The sequence below is a fragment of the Zeugodacus cucurbitae genome, chromosome 6 (genome assembly GCF_028554725.1).
Source record: "Zeugodacus cucurbitae isolate PBARC_wt_2022May chromosome 6, idZeuCucr1.2, whole genome shotgun sequence".
Classification (NCBI taxonomy): domain Eukaryota; kingdom Metazoa; phylum Arthropoda; class Insecta; order Diptera; family Tephritidae; genus Zeugodacus; species Zeugodacus cucurbitae.
This window is the reverse complement of record NC_071671.1, coordinates 55829099-55849476: the sequence shown is the minus strand read 5'-3', so window position 1 is coordinate 55849476 and position 20378 is coordinate 55829099. Positions and strand designations below refer to the sequence as shown.

Here is a 20378-nt window from a genome sequence, read left to right as displayed (position 1 = left end):
TATTTATTCCAAACAGTACTTTAATAAAATAATGAATACTTTTACTGTCCACACGCTTGAAAACTGTTACAAGAGCGCTTACATAACTAAATATTATCAAAAGAGAGAGGGAGGGAGTCATTTAGTATTTGAGTGCCTATCACACGATGCACCAACTAACGGTAACTACTGCTCCCATTTATTATTGCTGCCAATGCCATGCTATATTTTCTTCAGAAAACTGCTCGGTGGCGTTGTCACAGTCATAATGGGCTCATAATTATTACAATCTTTGTCGCAGAAGGAACTCAGTGAGGCCACAGCGCTGCCGGCCAACGTCTCCATTGTGAGCATGCCCATGTGTGCGCTTGTCTCGAACTCTTTGATTATCAGATCTACTTTGCTCTTCATAGTGCTGTCGACACCGGCGCTACAACTCGAAAATGTGTTCTTCAGTATCGGCGACGAGAGATTACTGCTGTTGCTGTGTAAGCCATCAACACCGCTACCAACACCATCGACCGCATCACACGCGTCGAGACTTTGTAGTAGATTTTCCTTCTCACTTTGTTTACACTTGGCTGGCGAGGATTGTGTGGAACTGGTTGAGCTGGTGCTGCGACCCGAAGATGTTGTCTTGTTCATGCGATTGAAAAACCATTTATCAAAGCATTTCACACCCACACGATCTGTGCCACTAACTGTGTTGCTGTTGCTGCTGTTGTTGGGACTACCTTGCGCGCTGCTGCCACACTTCTGTGGACTGGCATTTGGTGTGGTGGATTTACGTAGTTTCTTGCTCTCCTTCACTGTGGATGGTGAGGGAGGTGTTAACGCTAAAGGTTCCACATCGCTGGCGCTGCTGCCGGAGTAGGTTTTTATGAGCGCTTTCTTTAAGCGTTCCGGCGTCGAACCCGCTGACAGCTGACTAGACAACTTGCTATGCACATCTTTGACGATCGATTGGAATTCGAGTTTCTCGGTGCTGATTTGGCTGTTTTCGTTCAGATTCAATAGCTCGGCGGTTTCCAATTCCGATTGTGTCGTTTCAGCCGGTTTAATAGGCTGTGCTGGATATTTGGGTATGTCGTATTCCAGTTCATTGATCAAGTCCACGTTGGCTGGGGCATCCTTCTTGAGTGGCAAATTGGGTTTCAGCTTGTTGGGTGTTTTTTCGGTTTGAAAGAGTGGTGAGGGTTCTTCGTAAATGCAGTCGTGTGTTGGCACATTACTTATGTGGCTCATAAATGTCATTTTCTTGGCCATGGGCGGTGTTGGCAGTTTCCTGGTGCTTCTTATCAAATTTGCCGGCGATGTATCGCCACGTATAGCCGCCTCGACAGCGATAATCCATTCTTTGGCATCCACTTCACTAACGGCTTGGAAGAGGAATTTCTTATTGGGATCGGCGGTTGTAATTTGAAAGCACACTTCACGTCGCTTGCCCTCGCCATAGTGTTCGATTTCAACGCCATTATGCTTCAAATACAATGTTATCGTTGGATGTGCTGCCGTGGGTCCGTCGGCATAGCACAGCAGCCAATCGTCAAGCACACCGCAGTAATACTTTTTACATTGATCGAAGAACAGTCGCTTCTCGACGCGTTGCAGCTGTCCATATTTGGTGGCGCGCTCAATCGAAAGATGTCCGGCTGGCAAATCCATATATGGACAATCAACGGCCTGCATGGGTTCGAGCTCGGGTGTTATTGCCTTTTGCATTTCATCTCTGTCATGGCTGGACACTTGGCATATATCGTAATTTTGGGAAATGTTATCATCCTCATTCGCATCGCTATCCTCCTCATCGTCGTCAACATCCTCATCGCTGTACGCTTGACTGTTGGTTTTGTTGCCAAGACGGCCCGAGCAGCGGAATGTTTTATCGCTTTTCATGTCACTATTCCACTCGTCATACCAACTGGATGCTGAAATGTACAATTGAAAATACAAAAATTAAAATTAATTGAATGCTATTTTACATTAATTAACTCTTGGCTGTCTTGTAGTTGTGGGCCGCGCCCAGAGGTCAAGCATTTACTTACATTTTTTGCCACACGTTTTACCGCTACCTCCACCGCCACCGCCGCCGCTCATATCCAAGTAGGAGGCGTCTTCATGCTGTCGATCTGTCTGCTTCGTAATGTGCTTTGTTGGATTATTGCATTGGATGCTCACGGTTGTGTGTGTTGTGTGCGCTTGCATTGACGGTTCATTGACCTTACTAACGCCATTGATTCCATCATAAACTTCGTTTGACTCCATTTTGCCATTGCCCATAATGGACTTATTGTTATTGTTCGTTGTTGCATTGACATCTTTTAGCCCATAGTTCGCTAGGAGTAGCTCACAACGTATCAAGAGTTTGAGCGTCGCATCCGCTTCGGTCATGTGAAACATATTCGAGGTATTCTCATATTCGGATGTCTCGAGTGAGGCGCGAAAATGTTGGCGAACATCTGAAATTGTTCAGAATTTAAATTTTTTACAATTTTCAACATTAAATACGTATACGTATGCATATTGTATTGTATTTCTATACTTATTGTAAGAAGAAGAACGAAAATCATTCTAGACAACACAATGCTTGATTTAAATCAGCTCAGTGAACTTTGTATTGGTTATGTTCGAGATCCCAGTCAAGTTCTGAATTTCAGTGATACTCCGCAAGACTTAAGTATCTTTTTGAACGGCAATAAGCAATAGCAGCAGCACATGCATAATTTGGACAGACCTTCTGACTCATTGTCGTGCGATTTCTTCAATCTAATTTACAGAAGACCATTCGATATCCAGAAAAGGTCCACTCATTTACAATTCTGTATAAAAGCGATTAACCGTTGACGAAATCGCAACGACATCAATTCAACCTAAAAAAACCACATCATTCAGCAAATTTGATTAGGAAGCAAGGAGAATATGGGACTGAACTTGAATGGATCTCATGTCAAAAGGTTAACTTAGCAGATATATAAACCTGGGACTATAAGTAGACTGTTTATTTTTAAGAAGGGCTACTCCGGATGTCTGCAGAAGCATTTTTGATTGTTCTCGGATATTTTAAAGAACAAAATATGGACATTTTAAGTAACAGGGAATCTCGTATAGCATGAAATGAGAGGGGGGGAAAATGGGAAGTTCAGCTCTTCGTTAAAAAGTACAACTAGGGACGAAGTGGGTTTCAGTTGCTGTGTGGAAGATGGCTCCAACTTTTAAAGTACTATTGCCGAAGAAGTTGAAAACACAGTTAGAGAAATGCTAAATCGTTCTATTGACAGATACATAAGGATGGATCGTTTAGAAATTGGTACGTTTTTACTTGTTTATTTTTTTTTTTTTAACAGGCGACTAGATTGATTTTCGATCGATATCTTCTCCATACTATATCGCATATGAAAAAGGGAAACCCTTGATACGCCGAATCAGGAGGAGTTTAAAAAGTTTAAGAGCAAAATACTTCTTATTTTGAGCAAAAGAGAACTAAGCTGTATCACAGGGGTGATCACGGTGCACTTACCCCTAAGAGTCCACCTGCAAAGATTTGGTATAGTGAAATCGCCAGAATGCAGGACGTGCGCGGAGGATGACGAGACGCTAGAGCATTATCTTTGCGAATGCCCAGCTTTCAGTCGGTTAAGAAGGGACACTTTTCACGGCTCCCAATACTCTAAACTAAGAGAGATTACGCAGCTGGGATGGAAAAAACTTAGAAGTTTTGTCAAATTGATCGAGTTGTTTACGTGACGCTTATCACAGTTTCTCTGGGGAGCATACTGGGATTAATAATGACCTGAGTGCAATCGCTTGCAGTGAGGCTCACTTTGTCTCCCATTTCAAGCAACCATACAGCCAACCATGATACGCCGAATAATTGCCTTAAGAAAGAAGCTGATCTGATAGCATCTCTTTGACCTACATATGTGAAGAACTTCATGTTGAGCAAAGTATGACCCAATTTAAGATAACCCTACAAATGTTCAGCGGTCAAGATGCTGCATCTTGAAAAGTATTTTTTTCCAGACAGCGCTCATTTACAGTTAATTTACTAAACTAAAAGAGAATATCAGCGATAAGCACATCATTTGAACATAATTAAAGCTCCGGCTGAAGAGGGTCTCAGCGGGCAGCAATTTCAAACCACATGCACCCCCTTAATGAGCATTATAATTATAAGCGGAACTATAAATCTCAATTAAAATCGCTAAAACGCAATTTAATAATGTAATGAGGTTTGCTGCTTTTTGTTGTTGTAAAATTGTTGAGCAACTCAACACCTTGATCTCAGTTAAGTAGCGCAACATAAATTGTCAAACTAACTAAACGCTTTTGGAGAGAGTAAAAGTCAAATAACGCTACTTTAATAAAGGGGGCTCTACATATACATACATATATGTATGTAGGTATATAAGTAAGTATGTATAACAATTTAAACTATTAAAATGAAATTAAAGTTTGCTGCTACCATGTCTCTAGCCCAGACAAACACCACAAAGATTAATCAAAGCCAAGTGAATGAGTTAATGAGGCCCTGGAGCGGTGTGACTATTAAACTGTACTTGAGTACGTATGTATTTGTATGAATATGGCCTAAAGTTATGAACCCTTCGTCAACGATTTGAGCTCTGAAATTTAAATGACTTTATGAAAAAGTATAATAAAAAAACAACAACGACGTTGACTGCTAAACGATGATGAATTCATAAAAATTGCGAATGTGTTAATGTTGCGACATGAAAAGTAAAAGCCGGCAGAATAACGGTAACACCACTTAACCAAAGAAAAACTGAAAAATTATGAAAATAACAACAATAAAGGAACATTAAAAATATATTATAGCGGCAAACGACTGCTTACTATTAACCACAGACGAAAGACAATACACAACAACAACAACAATAGCAACAACAACTGCTGCGTTTGCAGCCACAAAAATGAAACGCGCGAATGAATAATGTATTACAAAAGCAAAGAAAACAACAAAAAAGAAAGAATTAAGCTGAGAAGACAAAAACCGCAAGCGTTGTTACAAATCGAGGTGTTGTGGCAAAAGAAAAAAATAAAAATCACGCAAAATAAAGTATGAACTACTGCGAGGCACTAAACAAACAACAAACAAGTTGAAGCGCCAAGGAACTCAAGAATTGCGGCAAGTTACCTGTATATACATAAGTAAGTATATAAGTGAGTCAAACAAGCAGTAAGCTAATAAAGTGCACTTACTAAGCCACCAATTAGAAACAGTATGATCTACATGCTTGCTTGTCTGCATGAGAGTAAAAGGTTCTTTCCAACAACTCGAGGTATCAATTTTATATTATAATTATAATATTATAATTTTATATATAAACATTTTTGGGGTATTTTCAGAAACATGCTAACAATGCTTTTAGCATATAATTAGTTAAGTCCGCTTCAAAGCCGCTAAAATTTGGACCACGGCAAAGTGTGTGAACTGTTGTAGAAAGTCTTATTCCGCAATAAGTAGGTTGCCAAGCAATTTGCTATAAACAAGCGTCCGGTAATTTGTGGCTTCGCGCCACATATTTTCATACAATAATTGCGAAAATGTGTGAGTTGAGGAGCACATGTGGAGGTACTTATGACATATTAACATACGTATTTATAAACATATAAAGAAAGCTTTAGTTTATTCAATTTTAATTAGCATTATTTTCGGCAGACTGTGCCAGGCGCCTGCACAAAATGTGTTAAAATGTTGGCAGAGATCAAGTCTAAAAATACAAAAAGATGTCTAACGATAGTCATCATTTAATGGACAATACTCAAAGTGTATTACGCATGTAAAACAAGTAAGGAAAGACTAAGTTCGGGTGCAACCGAATATTTTATACTCTCGCAATTTATTGCTATACGAGTATTTTTATTAAGATAACACACAATTTGACCCATATATTCGGCATAAAGTCCAGTAGAAAAACGAAAATCATCATATGCAGTATATGAGGACAGAGGTAATTCCTGAATCGACTTAACTAATTTTCACCAGCAATGTGCACTATATCCTTAATTTTGCTGAGATATCTCACATATTAACCGATATATGCGGTATAAAGCCCACAGGAAGTTTGATAATCCGAATATAAGGTATAAGGTATCGATTTTAACCATTTTTGGAACAGAGAGACACTATTGGAAGAAAAAGATTCCCTTTGAATTAAATTAAAATATCTGAGAGATTTACCGATATTTCCGGTGAAAAATTACTCATAGGCGCTGAGTTCTTCGTATTCGATATACGGGGTCCTGCCTCACCTCAAATACAGTATGTGTGTAAAGTTTTATTCCGCTATCTTCATTCGTTCCTAATTTATATAATATATGGTTGTGATTGATTTTGATACGTGTTATCAGGTTGTCAAGGAAATATTATAAATCGAATTTCATTGAAGTTGGTCGAGTAGTTCCTGAGATATGTTTTTTGACCCATAAGTGGCCGACGCCACACCCATTTCCCAAAAACAAAATTACATCCAAATATGCCCCTTCCTAGAGCGATACTTTATACCAAATAACTACTATTATAACTTTATTTATGGCTTAGTTATCACACTTTATGTGTTTTCGGTTTTCGCCATTTTGTGGTCGTGGCCCATGATCCGATTTCGACCATTTTCAATAGCAACTCACTCACGGTCCCAAGGAACATATGTGCCAATTTTCGTTAAAATATCTTAATTTTACCCAAGTTATCTGTTGAATGGACGGGCGGATGGACAGACCGACATCCGGATTTTAACTCGTCTCGTTATCGTAGTTAAAGCTAACTGACCCAAAGATTTTGATACTATTTCACTAATTTAATAATGTTTTTGAGATCACCAAGTGTTCTTTAGGTCCAAATAATCAATGTTTTTGAAAATTCTAGACTTATCTAACTCCTAAACAAATGTAGGATTGTTCATAGACCCTTGAAGGGTTTCTATTTATTCTATCGGTTTGATTTGCTTTCAATACAATTTTTGTGTTTGGGCGCATAGTTCGAAGATTTTTGCCAACTAGATTGAGTAACCACCGAAACATGCATTTTGAATATCATTCGTAGTTCTAGTGACGAAAATAATGAATATCTTAGGTTATTCTTAATTTGAGAATGTACTGTTTTGTGTTCAGCTCATCAATTCGTAATATGGTCGCTCAAAGTCCGTTTTATTAGCATGGGTGAGATACTTCTTTAAAGATTCTGATTGGAAGATTCGATCCTTTCAGGAAAAATTGCTCGCTGGTACGAAATTTAAATTCAGAAGGCATTATTCGTCCCTAATTGGTTAAATTAAAGATCCGTCATTACCGTTAACGGTGAGCGCCTTAGATACCTGATTTTTTAATTTTATTTATGGCAACACCTAAGGAGCGTTAAAATATCACTTTATTTGAACGAACTTTTGGTGACTCAATTAATTCAAGAAATGGCTTTGTGTTGAGGTGCGTTAAATTAGAAAACAATCGTCCCTATTGGTACAAAATAGTATCATTGCTTGTTCGTGAATTCTTGGTCAAAAACAGTACTGTAGCCATGGTCCAACCACCATATTCAACAGGCTTGTGGCTCCGTGTAACTTTTTTGCTATTTCTAAAAAATAAGCTTAACCTTAAAGGCCCGTCGTTTTACAAGAACCAAATGCTATCGCAATAATCGAGTTTGAAAAAATGTTTCGACGATTGTAAGAAGCGCTGGCATAAGTGCATATTATCGAATGGGGATAATGTAGGCGCATGAATAAATATTAAAAAATAGCGTTATTTTTTCAACAAACGTAGACTATTTGTACTTTTACGCGTTAATTCATGAATATAAAACAATATTAACTAAGTAAAGAATATAGAAACATATGGGGGAGAGAAGATTTTTATAGATTATTTGTATGCATTTTTGTTGAACTATTAGAGGTTAGGAAATAATTGTCTAAATTCTTCTTCTTCTTAACTGGCGTAGAAACCGCTTACGCGGTTATAGCCGAGTCCACAACAGTGCGCCACGCATCTCTCCTTTTGGCGGTTTGGCGCCAATTGGTAATACCAAGTGAAGACAGGTCCTTCTCCACCTGGTCCTTCCATCGGAGTGGAGGTCTCCCTCTTCCTCGGCTTCCACCAGCGGGTACTGCATCGAAAACTTTCAGAGCTGGGGCACTTTCATCCATTCGAACAATATGACCCAGCCAGCGTAGCCGCTGTCTTTTTATTCGCTGGACTATGTCTATGTCGTCGAACAACACATACAGCTCATCATTCCATCTTCTGCGGTATTCGCCGTTGCCAATGTTTAAGGGACCGTAAATCTTCCGCAAAACCTTTCTCTCGAAAACTCCTAGTGCCGTCTCATCGGATGTTGACACCGTCCACGCTTCTGCACCATAAAGTAGGACGGGAATGATGAGGGACTTGTAGAGTTTAGTTTTTGTTCGTCGAGAGAGGACTTTACTTTTCAATTGCCTACTCAGTCCATAGTAGCACCTGTTGGCAAGAGTGATTCTGCGTTGGATTTCAAGGCTGACATTATTATCGGTGTTAATGTTGGTTCCTAGGTATACGAAATTATCTACAACTTCAAAGTTATGACTGTCAACAGTGACGTGGGAGCCAAGACGCGAATGCGCTGACTGTTTGTTTGATGACAGGAGATATTTCGTCTTGTCCTCGTTCACCACCAGACCCATTCGCTTCGCTTCCTTATCCAGGCGGGAAAAAGCAGAACTAAATTGCATGCCATAAAATTCTAAAAAACACAACTACATATACACTGTCATGAAAAGAACTGATTTCAACTATCTTTAACACGCTGATGAAAAATTTGGTTGCTCATCTTTTATGCTCTATTAAGCTCTTTGGGGGTACAATTAGAATTTATTTATCTTTTCTATATTTGTGGGGGGTGATTTTTTGTTTTCTTTTTCTTAATGTTTCGAATGGTTCTTATTACTTTTTAATGTCTCCAGTTGAAAGTAAGTTTACATTTTGCTGATTCAGCTGACATATTTAACATTTTCCGATGCAAATCGCTGAATCGCTTCAACGACTTCAATTTCGAGTGTTAAGTGTGGCTTTAAATGCATTCAGTCGGAACAGAAAGCGTCAGCAAAGAATCACTTCCGGCGTAATTCTACGAAAAAAAAAATCTCAAAAAATGGCACAATAATAAAAAAAAGTCATTTTATAAGCACACACACATACGCCGAAATGCATGTATTTTCCAGCAAAAGACATAGAAAACGTTGCCGGCACGTAGTGGCGTAGTAAAGTAGAACTTGCACATATGTGTGAAAACGTTATAACACTTGGCAATGAATTAACTACTATTATTGCCATTGTTTGTATGTATGTATGTATATCTCACGGAATGCTTGTAAATATTTACATAGTTAAGCTTATCTTACATTATAGTGCTTGCAGTTAAGTGATACTAGAAATGGGAAATATTCAGTGCGTTTAGTCAAGCATAACGACTTACCTCGTAGAAATTGCTCGATATCATTAGCGGCCGGTTGCTCCATCCGAGCCATTTTCGGGTGTGTGCACTGCGGCTGATGCTACGCTTGTATTTGAGCTAATTCGGTTTTTAGTATTTGAGTAAATATTCTTAGTACACTTTTCACTTAACGGCACGTAATAAAGCCATAGATCGAACGAACGATCGATCGTTTGTCGCTGTGGGAGGTGAGGAGTGTCTGTGAAACTCACTTTTAATTTTTTATTTTTTTCGAGTGTTTATTTGTTGTTGTTGCGTGTGTTTTTATTTATTATTAAACATTCGCTGTTAGATTTGATTTGAATTTTCACATAATCTTTGTTTTTGTTGTTGTTAAATTTATTATTTTTTGTTGTTGTTTTTATTTTTTGTTCTAGTTTTTGCTGTTGTTGCTAAATTTATTATTTTTTGCTGTTGTTGTAAAATTTAATATTTTATTGTTGTTGTTTTTATTTTTTGCTTCTAGTTTTTGTTGTTGTTGTCAAATTTAATATTCTGTTGTTGTTGTTATCAAATGTATTATTTTTTGTTGTGGTTTTTAATTTTTTTCTATTGTTTGTTGTTGCGTTTGAAAACACTTTTGGCGCTGTTAATAAAATTTATTAGCATTTTAGTGTTAAAAGTATATCAACGATCACAGAGCGCGGTGACTATGATCACGATTCGCACAGCACAGCTGGAGTTAAGCTAAATTTTTGTATTTATTATTTTCTATATAATTTTTTTGAATTATTTATTTTCTATTGTTTGATCAGCGTGTTGTTTTGGAGCACTCACTGTTTTTATAAAAAATGTATTTATTTTTTTAAGTGGTTCACACCATTTAGAGCTGACTGAGCACCTGATTTGGTCTGGCTTGTGCAGGAACTGGAAAAATATATAATTTTTTGTTATATTAAAACACACAAAATTAATTGAGAAAGCTTAAATTTATAAGCTGTATTATTTTCGACAAAATTACATATTTTTTTTTTTTGAAATTTCTATCAAAAATTATTCTTCTTTAGTCCGAGTATATTAATTTTGATAACAACATATGTTATGCACGCGTGTGTGCTCGAAACCCCGCCGTGTCTACGAGTGCTGATCGCGCTTGCTATCGCTGAGACTCTCCACACAAAACAATCGCATGCAACTGCTGCTGCTACACGCTGCTGAAACAAAATCAGCTTAGTCAACGAGCGAGCAATCGATCTGTCGGTCACATGCCGTTCTCCAGTACACACGCCATGGCAATAACAACACAATACAAATGCATATACGATCTATATATGTGAGATTGTATATATTTAAAGACCCGCATGCATATTGGAATTCTATTAGTAGACATCCGAGTATTCAGATTATGCCTCCCACAGCGCCACCACCACCACCTCAACTCAGCTGTTGGCGATGCTGGAACTATCACTGCTAACGTTACAATTGCTGTGGCCTGTTGCCAGAGTTCAATTGGTGAATTTTTCGACTTCTACTTCTTCTGTGTTTTTTTATAACTTTTTGTTGTTGTTGTTAATTTTCTCTGGCAAAATGTTGCTAGTTAGTATCTACTATCTACTATATTTATGTTGTTGCGCTTGTTTTTATTATGCTCATTGCTACTGTTGTTGTTGCCACAATTGTGGTCTTCACCGCCGTGGCGTTACTTGTGGTCTTCGAACTCTTTCAACAAACAGCTCCAGCTCTTTTCTTGCTCAGCTCATACATTCTATGCGCCCCGTGCTTCACTTTATAGTATGTGATCATTTGGTCTGTCTCTCTGTCTGTCTGACTCTCTGACTGTCTGTTTGTTTGTTCGTGTATTGTCTACCTTGTTATATGTCAGCTATTTGTCTGCCCGCTTATTTAAAAGTTTTATGTTTATTTGTTTGTTTGTTTTAAGTTGGTTTTATGAGCGTTTTACTGCCTCACTCCATTCGCGGTTCATTGAAATTGTGTCGTCGCGATGACGTTATTTGTGAAATACTCATAAGAACACTTCAAGCTCTGGAAAGTCTTTGCAGATTACTATATTGTTGCGCAAAGCTGCTATTTGTTGTTGTTCTTTGTATTTTTGTTTTACTGAATTTTCTACGTAAAGTTGTGGTTTCTTTTATTTCAAGTATGGCTTATATAATCAGCTTCCGAAAACATTCTTTCGAATTTTTGGTTTTGTTTTGGCCCGAGGTTGAAGAAATTCGCGGAATAGAATGTCTACAATAATAATAATATCAGCTTCAGGCTTTTTTGCAAGCTTATCTTTATGTAAAGTTAGTCAATGGCAAGCGTATGTAAGTATCTCGGGCAAGAATCATGGCTGCCGAGTATAAAAACGAGGCAAGTAGAGAGAACTTCAAAATTTAGTAGACAATAAACCATGTGTACTAATTATCAACCGAGCTTTCGGTACTCCAGTATTTGTCGGACGTCCAGAAGTTACTGTGATGGACGAAAACATCGCGTGAACCCGCGATCGACCGTTTTCCCGTGTAGAAAATTGTATGAATTGTGCTTCCGGAACCCAAGTATTTGCCGGACCTGATCCTCACCTAGTTCTACCTGTCATTACAACTCAGGAGAATGCTCGGTGGAAGGAAATTTAGCGACAAGGAAGTGTTGATCGATATTACCGAACTCTTTTTGAACCATATCCGTACCTTTTTACTACAAAACCTTTATCAAAAAGCTGGATGTCGGTAATATGACCTTCAATTAGGTCTCAGACTCAATACTGCCAGTACAGTTTATATATTTTTTATTACTAACATATAAAACGTTCCACTGATTCAAACTTAAAAACTTGCTTACTACTTAGGAAGTTATTGCTAACCAAAATCTCCAACCAACAAAATAATATATATGTTTTTTTTTCAATTACTTCGAAATTAAAACGCAAAAACTGGAATTAGAATTAACCCATAATATGTATTCCCATATGTATGAAAATAATCTGTAGGTGAATCATGCGTGTAATATGATTCATGTATGACAAATCCAGAGCTCTGTCATTAGATCATTAAATTGTTCACTGTGCTGTTACTTGTATGTAGTACGAATGAGAGTGAAATTGCATTTCATGTTGAAAAGGTTGAAAGTGTAAGACAAAACAATTAATTATGGGACAATCATTTAAAATCGCATTTATCGAGCAATGCGAGTATAACTGTATATATACAGTATATGTAAATGGGTCGCATGCTGAGTTGGGCGTTGCTGCGTTAATTGTCTAGTTTAATCAGTTTTTATAGTGGAAATCTGCACGAGATCGTTTTTTAACAAAGCAGCGAAAATATGAACGACCCGTAATGGAATAAATAGCGTGACATCGATTACATCACAGAGATCTCGTACTAATATTTTCGTGACGTGAATTTGTTGTTGGTGCTTGTTTGGCAGTCAAGAGCATAAAACTGCCTTCGATATAAATATGTATATTTTCAGATTTAGTGAGTATTTATTTTTTTTAATTCATAATGAAAATTTGTTTCAGTTAATGTACGTTCCAATAAGTACTTAACAGAAAACATAGTCTTAATCTTGTTCGATACTCTTGATCCAGCGATGATCCAGGTTCTTTAACCCGTTTGAGAAAGTTTTTAGAAGGTAGCGCAAACGGCCCGCCCGATAGGTCAATCTTCGCCGTCTTCGGGTGAAGTCCACTATTTCGACTATTTCTCAGCTGCAGGTACGTACCAGTGAATCAATGTTTTATAGACGGTCAGGTTGTATCACGGAAACTCTTTCGAATTGACCTTAAACTCCCTAAAGTACTGCTGGGAAGTGGTCTAACGATTGTGTTTGTTCTCCTTTCGGATATCTACTGTCTCAGTTATCTCGTCAAATCCACGGACAAGACCGTTTGTAGAAGTTCACGCAAGTGAGGAAAGTTTCTGACTGTCATTCAATTGGGAGTGGCCAGGAACGATCCTCTTGCATATGACTCAAGCAGCCCACAAGCTCCGGTTTTAGACCAAGTATCCTCTGGGTAGCCAACAGACATCCGTTTGGAGAAGAGTTAAAGTGAGAAGGAGAAGCCCGCTTCTACGGTTGTACGTAGCATTTGGGACCCACGACATAAAAAAAAACTTCTCAAGGAAAGATCAAACAGAGCCTCGTTGCAAAACAGAGGATGAATGGCGCACTCTGGTGCATTCGGCTATAATCGCCTAAGTGGTTTCTACAGTTCCTATATATACATACATACTGCTCTAGAATATATCATACAAAGCTGCATGCTGTATGCAGGCGTTTTCTAAAACTCTGGACATAATATTTTGGTATCCATCGTCTAACACCTCTCTTGCCAAAGCCCGATATTGTCGAAATGAAATCGATAACAATACCCAATCCTTACAGACTTAAATAAATATATAGAAAATGTTCTGCCATGAAGCTTAAAACATTATCTGACTGAAATGAGTGAAATCCAACAGAGAATAAATTCGTGAAATAGCAGAAACTCTTAATCTCACCAAATCGAGTCAGTTGGCAGTATTCCGGGTTACCCTGGCGTAGGATCATATAGAGTAAGATTAATATTATAATTTTGATTACCTCAAACTTTGACAAAAATAGTATATTTCTCATTATAATACGTTCCGCATTCCAATCCAATCCTAGCTGGTATTGAAACATTTTCTGAAATGTCAAAATTTCTTAGAATAATTTTCCAGCTATGCTTCATAGTCACACATGGTATTTGCCATATCCGCAAAACTACATACATACAGTAATTTCGAAAAAACAAAAACATGAAAACGAATTAAAAATCGTCAATAGCGCCATTTGAACGCCTCGACATGCACCAGCCAAGTTAATTAATGTAATTTTATTTCTATTAAAGCTGAGCTCATTGCCACCGTTCAGCAAGCGTACAGCAAGAAAATTGCTGTGCCATGAAAGCAATTCATCTACCACATACTTGTGGCAGCAATGCACACAACCCCACAACTTGTAGACATGAGACATGAGTCATGTTGAATGCCACCAGCCACCAACTAACTAATCAAGCGACGACCGTCCACTTGTAAGGCGGCATTCATTTTTTTCTGCAAACGCTGAAAACTTGTACTGGCTCCCAACAAATGAAGTATTGAACAGTAAGTGCGAATGAGTATACTTATAGCAAATGATACACATATGTGGAAAAAGAGCAATGGTCAGCCACAAATACATATTTATAGATATAGCAACTTGAAGATAGCTGTAAGCGCATATCCACAAGACGCATGGCTGAAACCATAATTAAGACGATGATCATATGGATGAGAAGTGGATGGCGGCTTGGACTGTTAGCATAGTGCTTTAAATGGTAAATGTGGCGTGCGGTATCGTCGTTGGTATAGACGATGGGTGGAACATATTTCTGTATTGCCATGGTCTGCCTTGCTCTTTAAGGTTAAGTGTTCAGATCGGTATTGTTCAATTGTTGATTGCTTAAGTAGTCTTAATTAAAATTAATGTTTTCGGTGGAAAATATTTTGAGTTTACATTTAAGTGCTTGAAGAGGCCTATTATCATGATCACTTATACTTTTTAAGCTTGAATATTATAATTGAAGTAATTGAGATTTTTATGGCTAATAATTTAATGCTGCCAGTCATTGGATATGTTAAAAAATGAAGATGAGTTATTACTTTTCTTAGGTACTGTAATTATTGTTCCGATTACTTTCAGTGTAAAAAAAGTAAAAAAAAAAAATAGTTTCGAATTTTCATGTATATGTGATGTGTTCAAAAAATAACGGGAATATTAAAATTTCGCGGGTTTGGATGGGTCAATTGACAAAACTAGCCATATTCGCCAGACATTACTCTGTGTGATTTCCAAAAATAAAAAGAATCTTCTCAATCTCACAACAGTCGGGTTTGAGATAACGGAATTGAACTGAATTCTATTCGTCCAAGTGCTGTTAATTCGACGAAGTAACACTGGTTTGATCGGTAAGTTTTAAGTATTTAAGAAGAAGTTTTTAAAACAACCATTTACAAGTATATGAGAAATAGCTGAAAGAGCCAAAGGCTATCCCAAAAGTGTTTCGAAGATGGAAGATGCGCTGGTATAACTATATAATATCTACTGGAGATTATTTTAAAGGCAACATTAATATAGATCAATGAATAGGTTTTTTATTTTAAAAATGAAAATTACCGTTATTTTTTGAACACACTTCTTATATCAAGTGTGTCCTCATATAAGCCACGCACATAAATCACTACTTTATGGTTTTTCATTTCAAGATTTTGCATCTCATGCGTTAAAACACGGTCAAACGTAAAATGAAGTCGCATCTTTCGACTGATCAATGGCTCACGCATGTATGTATATACATACTTACAAATCTGTATGTGGATATGCAAAAAACGTGTGTGATTTCACTTTGTAACTGTAACTACTAATTTATATATATGTATATCGCTAAGAGAGTGCAATCTGAAGTTACTAAAGCGTGTTATTAAGGAAAAATGCTTCACTAAGGGAAAGTATTTCGCAATAATTCGCAATCATTTGTTTATATTACCACTTGTGTATTGGCATATTGCACGTTTAGCCGGCAAAGGTGTTTTCAAATAATAAATCTGCAAAAAAAAATTTGTATGAAAATTTCACTCTCAAGCAAATGAACTATGGACTTTGCACTTTTGTGCACAATTACAAAGCAAATGTATCGATAAAAAAATAAAGTTTTCAAATGTCTTATTTTCACATTTGTTTTAACTTGCGGGAAAATATGTGATTTGTTAAAAATGGAGTTAGCTGCTTTTTGCTTTAAGACTGTGAAAGTAAGCCAGATAATAATAATAAGAACCATATATGTATGCTTCATGAGAGCAGCCACAGAATATCTATATCTCCTTTTCCAATGTAATGTAATGTAAAAGCGTAAATACATATATGTAAGTTTGGCATGATTTTTTTTATGAAATATATTTACTCACATCTGCACTGACTCGTTCATTACTAGAATATTAAATTTGATGACGTTTTTCTGCGGCTTTTGTTTTGTCACAACAACGACAAAAATATTACTCATGCCAAAATAAACATATAAGAAGAACATACATATAAATATATATGTTAGTAAATACTGGTACGAGTTTGCAAACAAAACACCTGCCATTTGAGCGGAGAAAATGAAAAATGAAGAATTGTAAAAAATTTGCATAATTTACCCAGCAAATGAGTTTTGGTTTAACGAGAATGAATGAAATCGGAAAGAACTCATTTATTATACTTTGGTTAATATATTTATAAAAAAAAATACAAAAAAAAGTATTGAAAACCCAATAAAAAATATTAAAAAAATTATAAAAAGAAAAAAACAACAATATAAACAAGTAAGGAAAGGCTAAGTTCGGGTGCAACCGAACATTTTATACTCTCGCAACTTATTGCTATATTTTAATTAAAATAACAAACAATTTGACACATATATTCGGCATAATTTTCAATAGAATAACGAAAATCATCACATATAGTATATGGGGGCTGAGGTAATTCCTGAATCGATTTCACTCATTTTCACCACCAACATCCATTATATCTAAGGTAATATGCTCATTTAATTTGGCTAAGATATTTCACATATTAACTGATTTATAAGATATTAAGGCCATCGTATTTTTGAAAATCCTATAATTAGGTATACGAGAGCTAGGTGAAGTTATGAGCCGATTTTAACAATTTCTGGTACAGAGACACACTATTAGAAGAAAAAGATTTCCTCTGAATTAAATTAAGATATCTGAGAGATTTACCGATATTTTCGGTGAAAAATTAAGACACTGAGTTCTTCATATTCGATAACCGGGGCCTTGAAAAGCTATTTCGACACAAGTGATGCCGCAGATCATATACAGTATTTGAGTAAAGTTTTATTTCGCTATCTTCATTGGTTGCTTATGTATATCTTATAAAGTGAAGGAATGAGAAGGAATTCAAAATTGAGTTATATGGGAAGTAGGCGTGGTTGTGCACCGATTTCATTTTCCATTTTCCACACGTGTCATCAGGGTGTCAAGAAAATATTATATACTGAATTTCATTGAAATCGGTCGAGTAGTTTCTGAGATATGGTTTTTGACGCATAAGTGGGTGATGCCACGCCCAGGAAGTTAGAATTATAGAAGAAAATGTGTATGCAATTTGATTTCTAAATGCTATTGCCAGTTCAAAGGTTCAAGGTCTGGAGATCTTCGAGTGATAGAAGTTCGAGTTATGGAAATTCCACTGTATAAGTATATCAAATGGGAAAAACGCAAAAAAAAGTAAATAAAGCAAATACACTGCACAATCATAAAAATTTGACGGCACATTTAATCTACCGAGAGCTGGTTCAAATATATAAATACATATTTATGTAAACAATTGCATTCTTATCGGTGTTAAAAAAATGTTTGTGTTTTTCAAAAGCTTTTATTTTAATTTTTGCTGACACGAAAGCATTTTCAGTAAATCTAAGGTATAGTGGATGTACGATGACGCAGCTAGGCCTTTAGGCGGTCCATTGTCATAATATATGTTGAAGAATTTCACCGAGGCTCATACCCAAGATAGTTGGTTCTATCTAATTGGAACGGACTCGAATTTATATACGACTACATAGAGTTAAAAGTTAGAATTTTTTTGGAAACTTCTCGAAAATTATTCAATTAATATTGAATATTATTCAAATATTAACCACTGTGTGAAAAAAATCATATTTTTAATTTTTTAAGTCCTAATATTTAGGCTGAAAAGCGAAATAAAGAAGCTATAAAGGTAACAACTATATCATCAGAGCTATAAAGACATATGGATATGTATAGTCATATATGCCGCACAATATGCAAAAATTTCCAATGAAGGTCGCTATAAAAATATGAAGTAAATATACTGAAAACAATTCGCACCAGTGCAGTGAAGTCATTGCATTTCTGCATACTTCATTACCTGTGCGTCATATTCGATTATATATAAATATAACATAATAATATGCACGCATGTCATAAAGTTTGTATGTAAGCGTTGCAATTTCCGACGCCGCACGCAAGGCACTAACTGCATTTCCTGCATACAAAAAACTAATGTCTTCGAAACACTTTTTCCGCAACTCCACAACACAGAGCTTTCGTTAGTTTTCGTTTCCAGCTAATTTAAGGCGATTTCCTGTGTCATTAGACGCGCGACAAATGTTAACACACTTTGCTAGAAACATGGTACATAAATGCTTACACAAGTGCGTTAAAATAACAACAACAAAAAAAAATAAATAAAAAAATAAATAGCAAGTATAAAAGTAAAAAAAAATAATAATACATAATTACAAAAAAAATATATATTAAAAAAAGTAAATTAATTATTAAAACAAAAAAAATTAAGAAAAGGAAAAAAAATTATTCAACAAAAAAAAAAAATAAAAATTAATAAAAAATAAATAAAATTAATAAAACAATTGAGAAAAATTAAAAAAAAAAATTAATGTAGAAAATCAAGCAACAACTACGTCCACTGTGATAAGACGCACCTATTAGTGCATTTAGACAGTGCAAAAGCCTCTTTGTGCCGCATATAAGGCAATTATTATATACACTTAGTTCTTGATATCTATGGTCACTTTTTATGTATTTGCATCCGGTGCGCCGATAGCCGCCAACACGGTCACTCTTTTCATATACACGTACTATACATATAAGCTGTATTTATGTACGCAGACTGTCGCCACTGTCCACCAACACCGGCCAACCGTCCCAACTATTTCGCCGACGACGACGACGACCACTAACCCGTTTTGTTCTTTCGTTCGTTATGTGCTGCTACAGAAATACTATGTAGGTTTGCATTAAACGTAAAATTTTGCACTTCAAATTTTTATTTCTTTATGCTTCATTTATAATATAACAACTTCATTTACCAGTATTTTTTTTTTTTAATTTTTTTAATACTTAATTTTTTTCAGTATTTAATTTTTTATCATTTAATTTTAATGCACATACTGTTTATTATTCATTAAATTTGCCGCAATTCGGTGCACGGTATTTGCTTATGAGCGTCGCGCATGCGTACCTCACCGTTTCGAGTCTTAAACGCGTATGCGCTGCATGCAACCAAATCAGCGTGGCCGTTGTCTCCAGACCAGCTACGTACACATCCATTAAGCAGTTGGCTAAAAACACCACACCATTAGTGCTAGCAGTTAGCGAGCGCCAACAAGCAAAGTCACTGCCACATGCTGAGTAAGCGAGCGAGTGAGTGTCGAGAGCATTGTGCTGTGCGCTGAGCGTTACAGAGGGTTCTTTTGAAGTTACTAAATGTTAGAATTATAAATTAAATATTTATTTTTGGAATTATTTTTTTTTTTTGTTTGAGTGGGAAAAGTCTTTTTATGATAGCTGGGTTGTATATAAAAATTATTGCTTTGCAGGCGGAAAAGTTCATATCCACAATTATGTGAGAGGCGCCACTTGAACTGAATTCTAATATAATATAGTTAAACATAATCTTCAAAAGACACACAGTGGGTCAACTGATTTAGCGATAGTGCAGCTTGAGTAATTCAAGTTTTTGATAAAAAACCAATTGCCCAGGTTAAAAGGTCAAGTCTTTGAATATTTTTTTCGAAAAAAAAAACTAATTGTCCAGACCAAAGGTCAAATCTTCAAATATTGCGTTTTCGAAAAAAATAATTGTCGAGCTCAAAAGCACAAGCCTTCGAATACTATGTTCTGGTGTTCTAATGGACAAAATTCTTCTCATTTTAAAAACTGGTTTAATGAACGTGATGTCTAAAGATTATTAGGACCCAAACTTCCGAAAAATCCACAAAATGCCTTTGAATGTCCGCAAAATGAAGTTGATTGAGATAGATGACAGTCAAATAGTATCCATGGAACATCTGGGCATATCGTTCAAGATTATTTGGTTAAGCTCTGTAAAAATTGGTTGTCGTGAAAGTTCAAAA

The 20378-nt window shown here is 36.3% G+C and overlaps 1 protein-coding gene across 2 annotated transcripts; it reads right to left on the bottom strand.

Annotated features, from left to right (window-relative positions):
• LOC105218684 (uncharacterized) lies at positions 1–19563 on the bottom strand. Of its 2 annotated transcripts, XM_054233294.1 has the most exons (5): positions 19414–19563; positions 10241–10330; positions 9446–10049; positions 2025–2438; positions 1–1907 (listed from the first exon to the last, which is right to left on the bottom strand). In XM_054233294.1, exons 3-5 carry the CDS (start codon positions 9495–9497, stop codon positions 202–204), a joined length of 2172 nt encoding a protein of 723 aa, XP_054089269.1. In that variant the 5' UTR covers positions 9498–10049; positions 10241–10330; positions 19414–19563; the 3' UTR covers positions 1–201. The 2 variants fall into 2 exon arrangements, with proteins under 2 accessions (XP_054089269.1, XP_011192718.2); XM_011194416.3 differs by lacking the exon at positions 19414–19563 and adding an exon at positions 18945–18961 and having other exon boundaries at positions 9446–10330.
• Positions 19564–20378: the final 815 nt, after the last annotated feature.

Coding starts and splice junctions, on each gene's coding strand:
- LOC105218684 (XM_054233294.1), bottom strand. CDS start 9,497: ATGGCTCGGATGGAGCAACCGGCCGCTAATGATATCGAGCAATTTCTA. Junction 2,439..9,445: donor TATCGAGCAATTTCTACGAG/GTAAGTCGTTAT, acceptor GAACAATTTCAG/ATGTTCGCCAACATTTTCGC. Junction 1,908..2,024: donor TAAAACGTGTGGCAAAAAAT/GTAAGTAAATGC, acceptor TGTACATTTCAG/CATCCAGTTGGTATGACGAG.